The sequence below is a fragment of the Euphorbia lathyris genome, chromosome 4 (genome assembly GCF_963576675.1).
Source record: "Euphorbia lathyris chromosome 4, ddEupLath1.1, whole genome shotgun sequence".
Taxonomy (NCBI): domain Eukaryota; kingdom Viridiplantae; phylum Streptophyta; class Magnoliopsida; order Malpighiales; family Euphorbiaceae; genus Euphorbia; species Euphorbia lathyris.
The window spans coordinates 14316027-14338394 of NC_088913.1; the positions used below are offsets into that span (position 1 = coordinate 14316027).

Sequence of the window (22368 nt, forward strand, 5' to 3'; positions counted from 1 at the left end):
AATTGATATTATTTAAAAATATTAGAGGTAAAATTTTATATACAAAATTTATCCTAAAAAATTACATTTTAAAGGTGCAAAGTTTGGGTTAATTAGGGTTGCGAATGAACTGAACCACTTATAATCGGTTCAACATTCGTCTTGATGAAAACTTATTAAAGTTCAGCTCGATTTATAAATTAGTCGAGTTTAAATACGGTTAAACTAGTTTTGAAAACTCACGAAAATGCTCGATTATATGTTCATCAACAAACTCGATTATAATGTTCATAAAGTAACTGGAGCACTTCACTAACAAAATATTGAGCTTGAAATTTTTCTAAAGAGACGAATATCTACATGCCAAAAATGCATTTCCCTCCATAAATTAAGTTCCCGCCAACTGTAATTGTGTTATGTACTCTAAGGTCACGTCCGTCAATCTCCCAATCAGTTCAGCGTTTCTCTTTTTCCAGGCCATCAATTTTCCTTCGGGTAATACTTGCTTCTCTCTCACTTCCATTTTCTGTAATTGCTATGCTTCCTGATTTTTATGTTATTTTCCTGATTTTTCATTCATTGTGTTACTGAATCATAGAATTTAGATAAGATTGAACACCTGCTTCATCAGATTTTAGGTTTGAATCTCTTAAATCGGCTATGAATGGCTGGACCAGAAAAATTGTAGAAATCAATCGCTAAATCGTCAGATGAATTCATTTACTTCCAAAATATATGGATAAAATAGAAATTTAATTTCAGTTTGCTCATACATTCACTTCCAGTGTCTCAGTATTATGAAAAGAAGAAGGAATTCAACAGCAAAGAGAAAAAGGAATGAAAGGGGGGAAATCAGCCACATACGCATTAACTATTCAGGTCCTTCATTTTCTGATCTGCCAAATACCATTCTTGTAAATATTCTACTTAGGCTCCCTATAAAGAGGATTTTTGTATGCAAATCTGTATGCAAAACATTGTATGATCTAATTTCAGACCCTGAGTTTGCAAAGCTCCATTTGGATCAATCTGAGGTATATCCTCTACTTCGAACCTCGGGTTTTACATTGCTGTCAAGAATGCTTTATCTTGTGCAGCCAAACCAAGATGAGTTTGAGGACAAGCTTGATATGTTTTATGGTTTTGAGAGCAAGCTTGACACGTCTTATGATAGCTCATCTATTAAGATTAAACTTGACTCAAAATTGAAACTCCCATTGCGCAACATCGAAATGATAGATAAAGAAGCGGTAGGGAGTGAGAATTGCTTGAAGTTGAATATGAAGAATCACAAGTATAAGATAGTTAATTCATATAACGGCTTGCTTTGTTTGTCCAATCCATCTGATAATGACCCTGTTATAGTTTGCAATCCGGTTACAGGTGAGTTTATTAATCTTCCAGAGGTTAGGACGGGTAAGGGTGTTCACATGCCTCTTGAATGTGGTTTTGGTTTTAGTCCCGTGACTAACCAATATAAGGTGATAAGAATGTTTACGCGTTGGACTGAACATGAAATACTTATGGTGGCTGAAGTACATGTTCTTGGTACAGAAACATGGAAAGACCTTCCCTTTTTTCCCAAGTCAACACGGAAATTGTTCCCTACTTATTTTAATGGGTGTGTTTATTGGATTTCTTCTGTACCATGTTCTGTAATTTCTTTTGACATTGAGAAAGAATGTTTTAAGTCAAGTACAGCACCACCATGTGAGGAGAAATATGATATAGTTTCAAGAGTGAGCATGGGAGTATTAGGTGGGAAACTCTGCATAATAATTGTGGTGGTGATGAAAATGGACTATGAAGACTTTAGTCTTGATGATTAGTAGTTGATTATTTCTTAGTTATGATAAAATAACTGTATATGATTAGTAGTTGATTATTTGTGGCATTAGAAATGTTAATTGTTGTAACTTATAGAATTAACGTTCTTTTCTATTAGCATATTCTCTATAAAGAATCAGTTCTCATATGTAGCGTTTCTGTGTTTCATGTCCATTTTCGTTTCTATTAGTTCATGAAGGTTATGTTTTAGAAACAACATTTCCCATGTCCATGTCTGTGTCCATGCAGCAAGGTTATGAACCATTTTATGAATTCGTTGAGCAGGTGCGGAGAGCTGAAGCTGCGCAAAGAGAAGAAAGGTATTTCCATAGTTCAAGAAATTAGGGAACTGGAGACTGGTTCTGAAGATAGGGAACTGTATGAGGATGATTCTGAAGACATGGATCTGTAGTTTCATTTTGAATAGCTTATAAGGTAGACTTCATCAGAGATAAATGTTGCTCTGAAGTTAACATCTGCTAAACTATTTATTATGATTTTGTCAACTACAAACAAGATATCAACTATGGAGTTGTAGTTGTAGCTATATTTTGCTATTGTAGATATGAACTTAGGAGTTTGTGTGATTGAAAGTAATGTGGTATTTCTGCTAACTTAATTCTGAATGCCAACTTTAGAATCCATTTTAGAATAACCATTAACAATCTTAAAATGGAAAATTTCAAGAATTAAGGTTGTTTAGTATCACATGCTATCAGACGGGTAAAAGATCTTACAAATTGAGGAACTGATAGTAAGTTAACTAATTTTAGACATTATTAATGAAGTTCTCCCGGAGGTGCCACTGCCAAATAAGGCTGTAATTGAACCAAACTTTGGTCTGTTCAGGCTCGGCTCATCAAAAAGCTCTTAATATTTTGTACGTGAGATGCTCACGAGCTGTTCGTGAGCTTGTTAATAAACTTGTTTATGAGCTTTGCCCCAGTTAAAAATAAAATTGCTATGGATTGAAAATATTACAGTATTTTTTGTATCTTAGATTTTTGAAGTTGCATAAAGAGGCTAATCCTCTGTTTGGCAAATAGCTGATTACATTAGCTGTGTAAACTTATTTGATAAAATTTAACTGATTGCTAATACATATTTGTGTAAAATGACAAATAAAGACATTGATATTTTGTGTAACATAACTGCTTGTGTAACAAAATGCTAAGTAAATGACTGACATGATGAATATATAGAAAATAGTAAAATTTTATCATGGTTTTCAACCTAGAGCAATCTTGGCAGGTTGGAACAGTGAGGACAATATTTTACAATTTCTTTCCATTAGAATATATTTGCACTCCCCCCAAAAACGATAGGTGCATCATTGAAATTTATCCTAACAAGGTAACATAATTTTCATGCCTATAAACCAAAAAGCACAAGCTCCATATCTAACAATGAACAAGGAAACCTTTTTCCACACAACTAGATAAATAAACAAAAACAAAATGCTACCTTCAAAATGCAATTCCTGATGCAAAAATATGTTTATGGTTTCACCCAAACTTTTGAAAAGCAATACTCATAGTTACCCCACCAGTATTTTTCCAATCCATATGGTACACAACACTCATGTAAATAATACTCAACCTCATAAGGATCATATTCAGAATTCGATTCAATCGTCTTCTCATGCAAGGAAACAGATCTAAGTTCGCCCTATAGTTTCAACCCACCACACCTGTAGTTCAAATAATTCAATGAGTAAAGCAAAAACAATTTACTTATATACAGAAAGAAACAGTTTGGTTAGCAAGTACCTTGAATTGACATTAAGTACCTCCACGTTACACCCTGCAAGAACATCCTTAAGTGAGATGAAGCTTGGACTGTGAGCAATTATCTCAAAGCTTGATTCCGTTGGGTGAACCTCGAAATGCTTCAATAAAGGTTTTCTCGGGTCATAATAAATTAGAACATTCCTCGGATAATTAAACATCAAAAGTGTTCCATTATTCATGTATTTTATAGGTTGATATAATCCATAAACCAATATATCACAAGAACACATGTCGATTTCAAAGAGCTTAGTCCATGATTTTTCAACACCGTAATTCTTCATCACCCAAACACAAACCAATGGTTGATTCGAAGAGTCACACACACAAAGACATCCTCCTAGAACTCCCATACCAACATTGACCATGTTGCCCTCTATTAATGGAGGTGATGAAAATGGTAGGAAACATTCTTTCTCACAATCAAATGAAACCATAAGACTCAATTTGTCACCAAGAAGACAAAGCCAATGAACTGCACCATCCAAATAAGTAGGAAATGCTAATATATAGCCCAAACCGGGAGCAGATTTGATAATTTTCCATGATCCTGTACCAAGAATATGTACTTGAGCCAGTCTACCGACGATGTCATGTTCCGGATGACAATATTGCTCAAAAATTCTTACCACTTTGTATTGATTGGTCTTTGGATTAAAACCAAATCCACAATCAATATCACCATCATAACCATCAACATTGTTACCCTCAATGACTTGCGGAAGATTAATAAACACGCCTGTAACTGGATTGCACACAATAACAGGCTTATTATCCATTGGTTCAGACAAACAAAGAAATCCATTACACGAATTCACTATCTTATAACAGTGATCATTCGCCTTCAATGTGATTTCTTCATTGCCAACAGTGCTATCTCTTAAAACCAATGGGAAGTTGCGCACTGGAATCTTTAACTTGGAATCGAATTTCATACTAACCTAGCAAACCAATTCATCCTGCTCTAGCTCAAGGGGATAAAGTATTCTTGACATGTGTATATAATCCACAATTCGAGCAATTGGAAAGACCTCAGATTGAGCAAAATCAGGATTTGAAATTATAGCATACAAAGATTTGCATATGCATTTACAAACAATTATCTCCTTAATCTACAGTCTAAAAAGAATAGCTGCAAGTAGGTGGATAGGTAAATCCGTAATTGAACAACCTGAATATTGGATCTCTACTTAGGAAGCCTCATCTTCTTCATTTCTACTTTTTTGGCCACAAGCTTTTGAAATCTTTTTCAAATTGATGAAAACCCTAGCTGGACTCAACTCCTAACCATGACCATATCGAAGTACAGAAATAGAGAGAGAAAAAGAAATACCTGAAATTGATGGAGAAACAATGGGATACAAGTTACAATCACATAAAGGAAGACGAGACAATATTCATTTGGTTAAATAACAAATTTAGGAACCGAACCTAAATGAATTTGATGATCAACACGATGATAGTGGTGGTGATGACTTCAATGACTGATTAAAACTTAATACATTAGGGTCCTATAAATTTGGTTTAAAAAGTCATTTGGTCTTTCTTAGATTACAAGATATCTCATTGGGTTAAGGTATAAAAATACTCCTAACGTTTTGGATCAGGAGCAATTTTAACCCTAACGTCTAAAATAGTGTAATTTTACCCCTAACGTTGGAAGCCAGGAGCAATTTTACCCTCTAACGTTGATAAATTGGTTCAATTTGAGAAATAATTCATCAAACTATCTTCTCGGTAATGAATTTTGTCATTTACACTTCACATGTGAATCATTTTATCAGTAACAAATCACAAGCATATGTTTGGGATGTGAAAAAAAAAATAATAAAAAAAAAGAATATATCGTCTTTTTGTACGAATTAGACAAGAAAATTCAAAAAATTCACCGAATTTATAAATATTAATATTCAATTCTAAAAAAAAATATCCAATTCTATTATTAAATTATAAAAAATATGATTTTTTTTTTAAACCAATTGTTATACAATTGGTGCATAATAAGAAACAAAAATATCTATGTTTTATAATAGTGTCTGAAATTGACCTAATTTCTATGGGTAAAATTGCTCTTTGCTTCCAACGTTAGGGATAACATTGCACCATTTTAGACGTTAGGGGTAAAATTGCTCCTGATCCAAAACATTAGGGGTATTTTTGCACCTTAACCAAAAAGTCATTTGGTCTTCTTAGATTACAAAATATCTGATTAGACCTTTAAATTTATTTATATTAATTTATTGACTATTTGAATTTGTTTAAACTGTCATATTGACTCTTTGAATTTTTTTTTATACTGATCTGTTGGCTTCTCGAACTTTAATATATATTTGAATTTATCCAAATCTTTCGTTGTTTTGATATGTGGACTTGGGGAGGGGTTAATCATGCATTTTAAGTCGCTTTCTCACTTTCCTTTTTTTCACTTCTAGACAAATACTTTTTAGGAAACATCTTATAATTTATAAATAACAGCTTAACTCTCTTCATAGTCCTTTCTGGAAAAGAGATTTTAATACTTGTCTTGAGACAAGACGGATTCCACCATGATTCGATAACCAAGTCAACTTTATCGGCATCAAGGTAGATGTGGGAAGATGGCCAACTAATAAAATAGTTTGCATCATCGGTTAAAGTGATTTGACATAAAGATCTCCTCCTTCCATTCAGAAACAGGTCAATTCCCACTTTCATTATACAATTTCAGCACGAAACCAGATGATCAACCACAGCTAGAACTGTTGTTGTTGTTTTGGGGGCCAATCTGATTGAATGTAAAAGCGATTGTGAAATCCTCCTGTTATTACTTTAAGAAATAGAATTAGTAAATCTTTAATGGTCCAAGTTTTATTTGATGAAGACATTCATTCAAATTTTGAATTTAGTGTAGTGTCCAAACCTTGGACCTGCGCGTGCACTTAAGACTTGAAAACCTCTTGCGCCTTTAATAAGTATGCTTTCCAAACACTATTGAATATGTGTGCAAAGTTCAAACTACTTAGAGAGGCTTAACTATGTTTAAAATATCGTAATGAAACTTTTCATAATATAAATTCTGAAATTTTGAGTTCGTTGATTTTTTTGGATTACTGTTGATTATGTCTCTGATATTTCAACTTGACATATTGATTCCTTAATTATAATAACATATTGAGCGATAAATCGCGGAGAAAAGTTAGCTTTTAACATAAAAATTTGCTTGAGTCATTATTAATTTTATTTTCATTTGAAATTTGTACTTTCAACAATTTGAGAGTAGTTTTGTTATGTGTAATACAACTATAAAATGATTAGCACTTTTTTTTTTTTAAATTGATTAACGCTCTTTTCATTGAACAAGAGGTTTTTAGTTAATTCTTGGCAAGCAATAGTATTAGATTATGAGAATTAATAAACTTTGTAATTACAAAGCTGGCTAATTTTTATAATCTAATAAATAGCTTAATGTGTACAATTATAATTAATCGATTATTCAACGTGTTAAATCGAGATATCAAGAGTTCAATCAATAAAAATTGAAAAGGTCAAGAGCCTAAAGATGTTTTTTTTCCTTAAATTTATTTTTATTTTAAATTTTGTGCAATTAATCTTTGCGCTAGATTCCTTAAATGTTATTAGGCTGTTACAGAAAGAGGAAGCTAGTCGTCATAGGTTTTTTTATTGGCTTATCGAGAAGTGTCGTGTGATGATTAAACGTGTTTGGGAGGTTAAATTGGTTCATGTGTTTCATGAGGGAAATAGAGCTGCGGATTGGATGGCAAACTATGCTGAACGGTCTCCACGAGTGTGATGAGCCTCCTATAGATATTCTTGATATTCCCCTTGAATCCCAAACATATACCCTAACTTTTATATTACGAAGAGTACGAAAAGGAAACAAATAAAATAGCAAAACAGACTCATTTTTTAATAAATTAACGTATAACTCTTTAAGTACGTTTAGAAACATAAAGTCTGCAATAGATTACTATAAAAAAAATTCAAAGATCCAATAGATTAATATAAAAAAAGTTTATAGATGTAGGTCACTTTAAAATTGGGATAAGGTATCAAAATAGGTCTAAGGTTTTTGAGGAAGTACCAATTTAGGCTCAACGTTCAAAATAGCAGCAATATAGGCTTAACGTTTACAACATAATATCAATTTAGGCTTAACGTTTACAATATAACATCAATTTAGGCCTCACGTATAAAATAACATCAATATAGGCTTAACGTTTATAAAATAATACGAATTTAAGCTTAACGTTTACAAAATATATACAATTTAAGCTAAACGTCAAAATTAAATTAACCATATTATATTCTTTCCCTATTAATTATATATGTTATCTTTTATTTAGTTCTATACTCCTATTTATTATAATACAATTAATTAGTATTTTTGTCCATTAAAATCTTATATTTATTTTCTATTAACCATTCCATGACTACTAAATTTCATTGTTCATGTAATATATACAAACTAAAAATAATTGAATATCCACTATATTTCGAACACTGACATGTTTCAATATTAGGAGTCGTGGAATGGTTGATGAAAAACAAATATAAAATCTTAATGGGCAAGAATACTAATTAGTTGTATTATAATAAATAAGAAAATAGAACTAAATAAACATATAAAGTTAATATGAAAAGAATATAATATGGTTAATTTAATTTTGACATTTAGCTTAAATTGGATATATTTTATAAACGTTAAGCTTAAATTCGTATTATTTTGTAAATGTTAAGCCTATATTGATGCTATTTTGAACGTGGGGCCTAAATTGATGCTATATTGTAAACGTTAAACCTAAATTGATATTATATATGGTAAACGTTAAGCCTGTATTGTTGCTATTTTGAACGTTGAGCCTAAATTGGTACTTCCCCAAAAACCTTAGACCTATTTTGATACCTTATCCCTTTAAAATTTAAACTTCACATATAGCTATTTCAGATTAAAAATGACTTGGAACAAAATCTCAATAGTAATATAAAAGAAAAGGGTAAATTACACCCATGGTCACTGAACTTTGTTCGTTTTCACTGTATAGTTACTGGACTTCAAAACCTAACATAAAAACCACTGAATTTTACCCTTTTCAACATGAGCGCCACTATTACCATTTATCATATATCATGACATTTAACTCCTTTTTTTTTATGTTGTAATTCATCTCCTTATCTCCTCTTTTTACTTAATATTAGTAACTTTTCCTTCATATACCACGTGCTTGACAATATTTAAATAATAAAATTAAAATAATAATTTGCTAATATCAAATTTACTTTTACATTTAATTACTTCATCATTGAACATAGTAGCAGAGGCTTTTGTGGAAGCTTTGCAGCACCTCTTCAAAATATATACACAAAATGGCTTTTTTATTCCACAATCCGAATGGTTTTTTATTTATTCCAACAATAAGAATGGCTTAAAATATATATGAAAAGAGAACAAAAATAAAAGAAAGTAAAAACATGATGAATCTTAATCTCATATTAATTGCTGAATGAAATATATATAATCGAAAATCATAAAATGAATATCAATCTCAGATTCTTCAAACATGAATATACCTTCCGCATCTTTCACTTGATTCAACAAACCCAAGCTTGGTTCGTCTAGGTAATACATTTACCTCTGTGGCAACTTACAAGATCGATGATATCGGGGTCTTTGCACAACATCAACTTTCGCGCAACTATTCAACAGAGTAATAAAATGGTTAGAAGGTATAAAAATAAGCAGCATTCAAAAACATTCTTGTCATAATCTGCAGAATCAAAATTACCTAGACCGGACATTATACACCTTCACATTCTTTCCCGATAGAGCATGTTTGAGTGAAACAAAGCTTGGAATATGAGCAATTGCTTCGACTTTGGAATCTATCTTACATTGGCAGACCTTCAAATATCTCAATTCATTTTCTTTTGGATCCATGTACATTAAAGCATCTTCACCGGAGTTAAACATCAGTAATGCCCCATCATTCATGTACTTAATGGGTCGATACCTGGCATAATATCGTCTTTCTCTAGAATACATGTGATCAAAGGAGAAAACTTTAGACCACACTTTTTCGGTACCATTATCTTTCATTGTCCAAACATGAACACCAGACTCAAGAACCTCACATATGCAGAGTTCTCCCCCTAATACTCCCACATTGTTATAAGGTTTATTCAGTGGTGGTGCTGAAAGTGATTCAAAACGTTCCTTCTCAATGTCAAAACTAAATATAGATAATGGTTTTAAATAAGAAGACCAATAAAGAAAACCATTCAAATAAGCAGGAGGGTGCGCAGGCATTGCCTGGGTGAAAAAGTCAATGTTTTTCCATGTTTTTGTACCAAGAATATGTACTTCAGCTTCATTACCAAGAGGGATGTCTCGCTTAGACATTCTTATCACTTTATATTGGTTAGTCGCAGGACTAAAACCAAAACCATAATTTATTTTATTCCAACCAAACTCAATCATCTTAGGCACTCGAGGAAGGTTAATAAACTCACCTGTAACAGGATTGCAAACAATAGGACGATGTCTATCAGATAGATTGGGCGAGAAAAGCAAGCCGTTGCATGTAACTATACCATGTCCATTGTGATGTTTCATGAGCCCGTATATTTTAGGGACTTCAAATCTGGCTTCAATTTTATCATGAACAGTGGAGACACATCCAGGCTTAGACAAGGTATGATCACACATCCCAAGATTGAGCTCAAAGTCATCCTTATTTGGCTGCATAAGATGAACCATTTTCGACCCATTTCTACTATATGAGGTTCGAATCAAAGGATAAACCTCAGCATGATCAAAATGGAGGTTTGCAAATTCAGGATCTGAAACTATATCATACCACGTTTTGCATACACATTTCAATACAAAAATTCCCTTAATTGACACCCTAATTAGGATATTTAGCTGAACATCCTTCGGGAGATCAGAAAATAAAGAACCTGAATATGAGTCTCTACTTGACTAACTTCTTCTGTTTGTTTTCTACCTCTCGTTGTATCCGAAGAAATCCTTTTTCTTTTCATGATTATTTGGGAAGCCACGATACTGAAACAAAACACAAATGACATTATCAGCCCACTGAATTCAAAATGCTCAAAAACCAAATAGAAATAAACGAATTAACTGAAACATAATCGTGAGAAGAAACAGTGCAAAGAGAAGAGATGGTCTGAACTCTGAATTGAAATTGCTAAAAAGAAAACCCTAATTAATTGAAATCAAAGAATTCATAGAATGGTAAAAATCTCATAAAGAAGAGGCTTAATCGTATATATTAGGAACACTAAATGAATAGAATAGCCAAATAAAAATCGTGAGAAAGAACACTGCAAACAGAATAAATTTTTACCGGAAAAACCAGAAGCTCTCTATTCCGAACTCTGATAAACCTCAGTAGAGTAAACGAGGTTTAGGAAGAAGAAAGGATTTGTATTTTTAAAATAAGGAACGAGATCGTATGGTAAGAAGAAGTTTATATAGGGTCCACATTATTCTAATTAGGGTTAACGTGTAAAAATACTCCTAACATCTAAAATGATGTAATTTTACTCATAACGTTGGAAGATAAGAGCAATTTTACCCCAACGTTAATAAATTGGGTTAGTTTAAGAAATAATTCATCAAACTGTTTTCTCGGTCATGAATCGTGTTATCTACACTTCATATGTGTGTCATTTTATCAGTAACAAATCATAAACATTCGTTGGGATGCAAAAAAAGTAAAAAAATAAAAAAAATACACTGTGTTTTTGTACGGATTAGACAAAAAAAATTCAAAAAAATCCACCGAATTTATAAATATTAATCTCAAATTCTATTATTAAATTATAAAAAACATGAAATCTTTTTTTTAAAACGAATTGTTATGCAATTGGTGCAAAATAATTAACAAAAATATTTGTGTTTTATAATACTGTCTGAAATTGACTCAATTTATCAATATTAGGAGTAAAGTTGCTCTTAACTTCCAACATTAGGGGTATTTTTGCACCTTAACCCTTTTAGGATAGAATCCTAATTGTGTACATGTTTGTTTAAACATTATGGATTAATTTTATTTTTTAATGCAAAAAATACTTATCTACGTAATGATATGCTGAAATTACTGTCTTTCTCCTTTAATATTTTGTTTTTGCCCCTGAATTTAACCAAAAATCTTGATTAGCCCCCTTAAATTTTGAAGTGTTTTGATATCCCTCTCAACTTACATAAAATGTTCAGTTAGCCTTCCGAACTTGCATAAAATGTAATCAATTGATCAATCGGTTGCAAAAAAAAAAGTAAGTTAGATATATTACACGCATCTTAGAATGTTATTACATAATTCAAAAATAGATTAAAAATGAAGTTATTGTTTACTCAACAATACAACTTGTCTTCACTAATATTAGAATCGTATACCCCGATTTTGGTCGTTTTTCTATTTTTAAGACTCGTGCAATACATTTTTCATATTTAACTTATTATTTTGCAACCGAGTGATCAATTGATTACATTTTGCGCAAATTCAGAGCGCTAACTGAATATTTTATACAAGTTGAGAGAACTATCAAGAGCTTTTGAAAGTTTAGGGAGCTAGTGAAGCTTATTGGATAAATTTAGAGGCTAAAAATATAGTGAACCTTTTGTTTTTTTAATCAAATTACAGAATTGCAATCAAATTAGACTCACTAAAAATCTCAATTGACTCTTCAAGAAAAGACCTCAATTGTGAGGAGCTGACCTACAAAACATACTCAAAAAAAAAATACAAAAAAAAAATTAAAATTAAATTAAATATTTTAGACAAATTTAAATATTTTGCTTACAGTACGTTAAAAGTAAATTTATAACCTTTCATATATTAGAATCAAATCTGAACTTCTTTAAAAAAAATATATTAAGATTAAATTTAACACTTATTCTAATATAAATAAAAAAGTAGCATGAAATGAGATTAAAGGAAAAAAAAAACTCATACTCTCTCTATTCCTTTATATAGGTTAGTAATTGGTTTTTTTTTTTAAATATAAGTCATTTTAGTTTTCTGAAAAGTTTTAGTTTATTTTTTATCCAAATATTTTTTTTTTATTATTTTAGTTCATGTGTTAACATTTTAATGCTTATTTCCCAACTATGAAATGAGAGAGAATTTTTTTATTTGACCAATGTAATTTTACCTAATACACTGTTTAGTCCTCCTATTTTGAAAAACACATTTTAAGGCCCCTATCTTTTACCAATATTAAACCTGTGGTCCTTTTATCTATTTTTTTTATTTTTAACCGAATATATCTTAGCTTTTAGGACAACCACAGTACAATACAAGTTGACCATGTTACTCTGTTATTTTATATATGTCTATTTATGCTAAAATATAATGGTTACAAGGCTAAAAAACTAGACAAAAGTACCAAAGGGTTAATATTGGCAAAAGATATGGACCTTAAAATGTGTTTTTCGAAATAGGAAGACTAAACTGTGTGTTAGGTAAAAACTAGGGGACTAATAAATTATTTACCCTTTAAATTAAAGTAAACTAAAAACACTCAAATTATACCCTAAATTAGAAATTCTAAATAAACCCTAAAATAGAAATCCTAAATTAATTAGAATTACTAAAGAATTTTAAGCAAAAACAACATATTAATAATCTCCAAATAAAATTGTAAATTAGAAATCACTAAAAAAAAAAACTCCCAATTTAGCAATCCCTATATAAATCATAAAACAAAATCTAGAAATAAAATAAAAACTAAATAAAGTTGAGTGAAAATAAAAAAATGATTAAGGAATAATTTTAAAAATTTTCTCTTTTATTGGGGAGTAAAATAACAATTTGCCTCATCTTTCTCAATAAAAAGAGAAAGAAGAGGCGAAGGTGTAAAGCGCATTTTAGCCCTTTCCATATATTTTTTTTCAATGGAAGTTTTGGTCTGGATCTATTTAAAAAAAAAAATAGACGGAAAGGGCATTCCTTTCAACGAAAAGAAGACTCCGGGTCTTTTTCTTCAGCCGCCATGGCGGCTCCTGACGGAGCCATGGTTCAAAACCCTTATTAAGGGGGTTTCCGGTAGGGCCGGAGGGTGGAGAGACCATCCCCTACCCCCTAGCTCCGCCCCTGGATAAACTTGTATCATTTTAGATGTTAGAGATAAAATTGCTCATACTTATCAACATTAGAAGCATTTTTGCATCTTATTCTAGAATAATAATTTCCACTACCACTAAAATATCTCCACCATTCATTTTCACAGTTTTTACTTCCCCCTGATAATTTCACTTAGAATTCCACTTCCCACTAAAACACTACCACCATTAATTTCACTTTCCTCCATTAATTTTTACACTTTTCACTTCCTCTGATCATTTCACTTGGAGAGAATTTTTACCGTATTTCAGGAGTAATATTCCGACCAATGAAAATAGTTTTGAATCCCATTATATGGACATGATTGGTGGAAAGAACAATTATATATATATATATATATATACATGTATCGCGAACTCCAGGAGTACCCTAAACTCTCTCAGGTTTAGGATAAAATCCAAATTGTATACGTGTTTCTTTAAGAATTATAGATTAATTTTATTTTTAATTAATATATATATAATAATGAAAAAAAAATACTTATCTGACTAATGAGATTCTGAAGTTAATGTGTTTCTAAATATCTTAGACAAATTTAAATATTTTGCTTACAGTACGTTAAAAGTAAATTTATAACATTTCATATATTAGAATCAAATCTGAACTTCTTTAAAAAAATATATATTAAGATTAAATTTAACACTTATTCTAATATAAATAAAAAAGTAACATGAAATGAGATTAAAGGAAAAAAAAACTCATACTCTCTCTATTCCTTTATATAGTATAATTTATTACTACTATATTAATACTATTTATTAATAGTATAAGTTTTTTTGTATAATGGGGTTATTTTTATATTATAAAATTTCTTTTTATATAATATTTCTATTTCTAATATTAAATATATAGAATATGAAAATAATAAGAATCGTCCTGAAAAAATATCTAGGATAGCTGTTCACAAATATGATCCAGACATTGTGTATCAAGAACGAAAAAAAAATTAGTAATTGTTTACTAATGGCCCTTTGGTCACGGTCGAACAACCGTAGCTAAAGATGCCAAGCATTTGCCACGCCTCCATTGGCCACGGTCGCGAAACCGTGGCTAATGTGGGTAAACGACCGTGGCCATATGCCATTTCTGTACTAGTGATAGTGAGATTGATCTAAGGAAATTCCAGTTCCAGACCTAGTTATCTTTATGCCAAGAATGACGTTCACTTCTCCTAGATCTTTCATGTCAAAGTTTTCACATAGCATTGACTTAACAGAATTCACAACATGAATATTAGATCCAAAAATAAGCAAGTCATCAACATATAAGCATATAATGGTGCAGAGACCATTTTCATATTTGTAGTAGATACACTTATCACTTTCATTCACCTTAAAGCCATTTGAAATAATCAAGTTATCAAATTTTGCATGTCATTGCTTAGGTGCTTGTTTTAGCCCATATAAAGACTTATCTAATTTACATACCTTATGGGCTTGATCAAAGACTACAAAGCCCTTAGGTTGATCCATATAAACCTCCTCTTCTAATTCACCATTCAAAAAAGCAGTTTTCACATCCATTTGGTGCACCACTAGATTGTGCACAGAAGCAATAGCAATCAAAGCACGTATTGACGTAATCCTAGTAACAGGTGAATAAGTATCAAAGAAATCAACATTTTCTCTTTGTCTAAAGCCTTTAGCTACAAGGCGAGCCTTATACTTATCTACTGAACCATCAGGTTTCAGTTTCTTCTTAAGGATCCATTTACATCCTATTGGTTTACAACCTGGTGGTAAGTCTACTAAGTGCCAAGTTTGGTTTGACTCAAGTGAGTCCATTTCATCATTAATGGCTTCTTGCCATAGATCAACATCTAAGGAGGTTAAGGCTTCATGTATAGTAAGTGGATCCTCTTCTACTGTGAAAGTATAAAAGTCAAAACCAAAGTCTTTGGATACTCTAGGTCTCTTACTTCTCCTAGGTTCAGATTCCTCACTCTCATTTTGCACTATAGGTCTAATAGCAGGTATGCTACTAGATGATGCACCCCCACTATTTCTCAATTTAAAAGGAAATCTATCTTCATAAAAGTCAGCATCATTTGACTCCAAGATGACTTTTGCATTCAAATCATAGAACTTATATACTTTGCTATTCACAGCATATCCAATAAACACACATTCATAAGCCCTACTAGCAAGTTTGACTCTCTTTGGGTCAGGAATCCTAACATAAGCCAAACAACCCCAAGTTCTAAAATATGATAGGCTAGGTGTTTTATTTTTCAAGATCTCATAAGGAGAGATTTTGCTTCTTGATTTAGGGACCCTATTTAGCACATAGCAAACAGTCAAATGGATTTCTCCCCACTAATGTGAGGCAGCACCTGAACTAAGCATAATAACTACTACAGATTCGGTAAGTGTCCTATTTTTTCTTTCAGCCTTTCCGTTCATTTCTGGTGAATAAGGTGCTGTGGTTTCATGTATAATGCCATGTGTTTTATAGAAATCAATAAATAGGCTAGAACCATATTCTGTGCCTTTATCACTACGAAGTCTCTTGACTTTCCTATTGTATTGATTTTCTATTTCAACTATGAACAACTTAAACATGTCAAACGCTTCACTTTTATTTTTCATCAAATAAACAAAAGTAAAGTCAGAACAATCATCAATAAAGGTTATAAAATACCGTTTGTCATTTCTAGTCAACTTCCCATCTAATTACATATATCAGAATGAATTAAATCTAGAGGTTCAGAATCCCTAACAACAGATTTATGAGGTGTTTTTGTGATTTTTGCCTGACTACAATAATCACATTTAAGAAACTCATTTAAATTCAATTTTGGAATTAAACCTAAGTTACTCATGTTCTTAATGATACGCTTATTAACATGACAAAAACGAGCATGCCAAACATTAAAAGTACACAAGGAGTAAACAGAAGCATTCACTTTATTAATCTCAACATTCAACTTAAACATGCCTTCAGTTGCATAACCTTTTCCTACAAACACATTGTTCTTAGTCAAAGTAAATAAATCTGCTCCTATAGTCTGAGTGAAACCAGCCTTGTTAATAAGATAGCCCGAAACCAAATTTTTCCTCATTTCTGGAGTGTGCATCACATCCTTCAAGGTTAAGGTTTTTTCAGATGTGAAGTTCAATTCCACATTACCAATTCTAGCAACAATAGTGGTATGGGAATCACCCAATAACACTTTCTTATCTTCGGTCACAGCAGTGTATGTTTTGAACATACTTCTATCATAGCAAACATGGCGGGAAGCACCAATGTCTACCCACCACCCATCTGATCCACCTATGAGGTTGATCTCAGAAATCATAGCAACAAAATTATGTTGCTCTTCAGTCAGGTTAGCACTAGGAGTAGTGCTTGGCCTGTTCCTGCACTTACGTGCCATATGACATGGTTTCCCACAGTTAAAGCATAGGAAAGCAACATCATTTCTAAGTGGTTGTTGCTGTGGCCTATTTTGGTTCCTTTGAAGGTTCCAATTCAAATTAACTCGGTTGTCGCGATTTTGGATTGGTTTGCGGTTCTGATTCTTAAAATTTTTTTGAGTAGATTTCAGAAATGCAGTGGACCTTTTAGTGTTATTAGAAACAATAATCACTTCTTTTAAATCTTGTTTTCGAGCTTCCTCCTCAATTCGGAGGCGTGTAATCAGACTTTCCATCGAAATTTCTTTTGTTTTGTGCCTCAAATTTTTTTTGAAATCTTTCCACGACGGAGGCAATTTGTCAATAATGACAGCAACTTGAAATTGATCATTTAGAGGCATACCTTCTGAAATGATTTCATGTGCTATTTTTTTGCAATTCATGAGATTAAATCTCCATTGATTTTTCATCCGTCATTTGAAATTTGAGGTAGCGGCTGACAACATATTTTTTCGACCCCGCCTCCTCTGTGTCATATTTTCTCTGTAGAGCTTCCCAAATTTCTTTGGCAGTTTTTTCTTCAGCAGTCTAATAATCATACAGATCATCTGTTAGCCCATTTAGAATATAGTTTTTTCACAGAAAATCTGTATCTGTCCATTTTTCAGCAACACGAATATCAGCACGAACATTTGCCTCATCACCATCTTTAGGAACAATCGGCTTTTTAGAAGTCAGAACAGAAGCTACCTTCTTTATTGTGAGGTAGAACAACATCTTCTGTCTATATCTTCAGAAGTGAGCTCCTTCAAACCGGAATGGTTTGTTGATTTCAGCAATCTCATTTGATTGTTCGGTAGCCATCTCAGCAGTAATCGAATCCGTCTTAAAGTTGTTGGAACTGGAATATAAAAACAGCAGGAGACCGAACAAAAAATAAATGGACAGAGTCGCGGAAAATGTCGCTTTCTTTAAGACGTTCGCGGAACTGCCGAAAAATTGCAAGCAGTATGAACTCCGGTCGCCTCCAGGATAAAACAGCCCTCTGTAATACGATTTTGTATTGCAACCGTACAAAATCGTTTCTGTCTACACTCTCAATTTGCTCAGTATCGAAAATACAGAATGAATAGTTTTGTAAATACAGACTGAATGAATGAAAAAAATTGTGTCATTAATGGCAGTCTCACACCTCCTATTTATACAAAAAAAATAGAGCTGTTGAGCTCTGATTTACAGGAGAATAAGGTGGGAGGAAAATCAGGAAGGTGGAGAAGACTGAGTTTGTGAGAGAGACACGTTCAGAAAAAGAGACGTTAAAAAACGTTCACAAAAGACTAATTCAGAGTATTTAATTAAATAAAAATTAAATCCGAAATTAATAAAAATAAAAATAATAAAATATTATTAGTTTTTTCAATAAAAATTATAGGATTCACACCAACCCAACCCAACCCGGTTCGGTCGGACGGACGGCGGCGCACGATGGTCAACCAAGGAGATAGGTCCTCACCCTTTCACAAAAGTGGGTACCCCATGGGGCACATCCCAAACATGTGAGGACCTCCTTAATAAGTATCTCCACCAAGTGCTTTGAAAGCAATGTGGGATACTTTACAACTTAAGCCCTTGTTTGGGAAGAGGTTAATGGGAGTAAATGGGAGTAATGGGAGGTTAAGTATTAAGTTAACCTTGTTTGGGAGTTATTTTTTGAGAGTAAATGGAGGTTAATGGGGTTAAATGTTTACTTCCTCTAACCTCCAAATTGGGGGTTAATGGGAGTAACGCAAACTTTTTTAAAATTTCTTGTCTCTGCAGAGTAAATTTACCCTTCCTTCCCCTCCATATTTAAACTCCCAAACGAGGTTAAACATTTAACCTCATTTACATCCTATAAACTCCCAAACAAGGTTAATTTTTAACTTTCCATTCCATCACTTCCCTTCCCTTTCCATTACCTCCTTTAACTCTCACCTCCGTTAACCTCCAAACTCCCAAACAAAGGCTAAAACTCAAGGATATGGGCTCTTTTCATAAATTAAAATTGGGCCAAGCCCAACAACTACGTGTATAAGGGTGAGCTTAAATCCCTATTTGATTTTTGATCAATCCAAAATTTTGTCATTTGATCATAACCTATTATTTGGTCACATTTAGCCAATGACATACCTCAATTGGTGAAATTTCAGTCAATTTAAATGGAGACTTAATAAAATTGTTATCCAATTTACAAGTGCTGATATTTTGACACTTAGATTTGATAATTTTATTTTAGGAATTTGTTTTTATTATTTTTTCTTTGTTTAATCTAATTAATTACGTTCACATAACAAAATAAAATTATAAGACGTGACACGTGTCAAAATATCACCGCATATCAGTGGGATAACAAGTCTCCATCCAAATTTGATAAAATTTCACAAAATTTCACAAATTGGGATAGCTAATGACTAAGTGTGACCAAATAATAGGTAAGAAGACAAATGACAAAATTTTGGATAGTTGAAAGACCAAATAACGCTTTAAGTTTATAAAGGTTATATAATGATGTTTGAAACAATTGAACGTGATAGCTAAATAATGTAAACTAATATGTTCAATTTTTTTTTTTTTTTGTTAAAAACTATTAAAATTGATATTATTTAAAAATATTAGAGGTAAAATTTTATATACAAAATTTATCCTAAAAAATTACATTTTAAAGGTGCAAAGTTTGGGTTAATTAGGGTTGCGAATGAACTGAACCACTTATAATCGGTTCAACATTCGTCTTGATGAAAACTTATTAAAGTTCAGCTCGATTTATAAATTAGTCGAGTTTAAATACGGTTAAACTAGTTTTGAAAACTCACGAAAATGCTCGATTATATGTTCATCAACAAACTCGATTATAATGTTCATAAAGTAACTGGAGCACTTCACTAACAAAATATTGAGCTTGAAATTTTTCTAAAGAGACGAATATCTACATGCCAAAAATGCATTTCCCTCCATAAATTAAGTTCCCGCCAACTGTAATTGTGTTATGTACTCTAAGGTCACGTCCGTCAATCTCCCAATCAGTTCAGCGTTTCTCTTTTTCCAGGCCATCAATTTTCCTTCGGGTAATACTTGCTTCTCTCTCACTTCCATTTTCTGTAATTGCTATGCTTCCTGATTTTTATGTTATTTTCCTGATTTTTCATTCATTGTGTTACTGAATCATAGAATTTAGATAAGATTGAACACCTGCTTCATCAGATTTTAGGTTTGAATCTCTTAAATCGGCTATGAATGGCTGGACCAGAAAAATTGTAGAAATCAATCGCTAAATCGTCAGATGAATTCATTTACTTCCAAAATATATGGATAAAATAGAAATTTAATTTCAGTTTGCTCATACATTCACTTCCAGTGTCTCAGTATTATGAAAAGAAGAAGGAATTCAACAGCAAAGAGAAAAAGGAATGAAAGGGGGGAAATCAGCCACATACGCATTAACTATTCAGGTCCTTCATTTTCTGATCTGCCAAATACCATTCTTGTAAATATTCTACTTAGGCTCCCTATAAAGAGGATTTTTGTATGCAAATCTGTATGCAAAACATTGTATGATCTAATTTCAGACCCTGAGTTTGCAAAGCTCCATTTGGATCAATCTGAGGTATATCCTCTACTTCGAACCTCGGGTTTTACATTGCTGTCAAGAATGCTTTATCTTGTGCAGCCAAACCAAGATGAGTTTGAGGACAAGCTTGATATGTTTTATGGTTTTGAGAGCAAGCTTGACACGTCTTATGATAGCTCATCTATTAAGATTAAACTTGACTCAAAATTGAAACTCCCATTGCGCAACATCGAAATGATAGATAAAGAAGCGGTAGGGAGTGAGAATTGCTTGAAGTTGAATATGAAGAATCACAAGTATAAGATAGTTAATTCATATAACGGCTTGCTTTGTTTGTCCAATCCATCTGATAATGACCCTGTTATAGTTTGCAATCCGGTTACAGGTGAGTTTATTAATCTTCCAGAGGTTAGGACGGGTAAGGGTGTTCACATGCCTCTTGAATGTGGTTTTGGTTTTAGTCCCGTGACTAACCAATATAAGGTGATAAGAATGTTTACGCGTTGGACTGAACATGAAATACTTATGGTGGCTGAAGTACATGTTCTTGGTACAGAAACATGGAAAGACCTTCCCTTTTTTCCCAAGTCAACACGGAAATTGTTCCCTACTTATTTTAATGGGTGTGTTTATTGGATTTCTTCTGTACCATGTTCTGTAATTTCTTTTGACATTGAGAAAGAATGTTTTAAGTCAAGTACAGCACCACCATGTGAGGAGAAATATGATATAGTTTCAAGAGTGAGCATGGGAGTATTAGGTGGGAAACTCTGCATAATAATTGTGGTGGTGATGAAAATGGACTATGAAGACTTTAGTCTTGATGATTAGTAGTTGATTATTTCTTAGTTATGATAAAATAACTGTATATGATTAGTAGTTGATTATTTGTGGCATTAGAAATGTTAATTGTTGTAACTTATAGAATTAACGTTCTTTTCTATTAGCATATTCTCTATAAAGAATCAGTTCTCATATGTAGCGTTTCTGTGTTTCATGTCCATTTTCGTTTCTATTAGTTCATGAAGGTTATGTTTTAGAAACAACATTTCCCATGTCCATGTCTGTGTCCATGCAGCAAGGTTATGAACCATTTTATGAATTCGTTGAGCAGGTGCGGAGAGCTGAAGCTGCGCAAAGAGAAGAAAGGTATTTCCATAGTTCAAGAAATTAGGGAACTGGAGACTGGTTCTGAAGATAGGGAACTGTATGAGGATGATTCTGAAGACATGGATCTGTAGTTTCATTTTGAATAGCTTATAAGGTAGACTTCATCAGAGATAAATGTTGCTCTGAAGTTAACATCTGCTAAACTATTTATTATGATTTTGTCAACTACAAACAAGATATCAACTATGGAGTTGTAGTTGTAGCTATATTTTGCTATTGTAGATATGAACTTAGGAGTTTGTGTGATTGAAAGTAATGTGGTATTTCTGCTAACTTAATTCTGAATGCCAACTTTAGAATCCATTTTAGAATAACCATTAACAATCTTAAAATGGAAAATTTCAAGAATTAAGGTTGTTTAGTATCACATGCTATCAGACGGGTAAAAGATCTTACAAATTGAGGAACTGATAGTAAGTTAACTAATTTTAGACATTATTAATGAAGTTCTCCCGGAGGTGCCACTGCCAAATAAGGCTGTAATTGAACCAAACTTT

General features: G+C 32.3%; 1 protein-coding gene and 2 long non-coding RNA genes across 3 annotated transcripts; 2 read left to right on the plus strand and 1 right to left on the minus strand.

Moving 5' to 3' along the window:
• The first annotated feature begins 415 nt into the window (after window positions 1-415).
• LOC136226205 (uncharacterized) lies at window positions 416-2375 on the plus strand. The gene is made up of 3 exons (XR_010687627.1): window positions 416-474; window positions 765-858; window positions 2092-2375. It is a non-coding gene; the product is annotated as an uncharacterized lncRNA (long non-coding RNA).
• A 6628-nt stretch (window positions 2376-9003) lies between these two features.
• Window positions 9004-11022, minus strand: LOC136227625 (F-box/kelch-repeat protein At3g06240-like). Its single transcript, XM_066016341.1, has 4 exons — window positions 10958-11022; window positions 10548-10653; window positions 9377-10329; window positions 9004-9286 (listed from the first exon to the last, which is right to left on the minus strand). Exons 2-4 carry the CDS (start codon window positions 10629-10631, stop codon window positions 9220-9222), a joined length of 1104 nt encoding a protein of 367 aa, XP_065872413.1. The 5' UTR covers window positions 10632-10653; window positions 10958-11022; the 3' UTR covers window positions 9004-9219.
• A 9117-nt stretch (window positions 11023-20139) lies between these two features.
• On the plus strand, window positions 20140-22099 carry LOC136226178 (uncharacterized). Its single transcript, XR_010687625.1, has 3 exons — window positions 20140-20198; window positions 20489-20582; window positions 21816-22099. It is a non-coding gene; the product is annotated as an uncharacterized lncRNA (long non-coding RNA).
• Window positions 22100-22368: the final 269 nt, after the last annotated feature.

Coding starts and splice junctions, on each gene's coding strand:
- LOC136227625 (XM_066016341.1), bottom strand. CDS start 10,631: ATGAAAAGAAAAAGGATTTCTTCGGATACAACGAGAGGTAGAAAACAA. Junction 10,330..10,547: donor AAGTAGAGACTCATATTCAG/GTTCTTTATTTT, acceptor CATCTTATGCAG/CCAAATAAGGATGACTTTGA. Junction 9,287..9,376: donor GTGTATAATGTCCGGTCTAG/GTAATTTTGATT, acceptor TCTGTTGAATAG/TTGCGCGAAAGTTGATGTTG.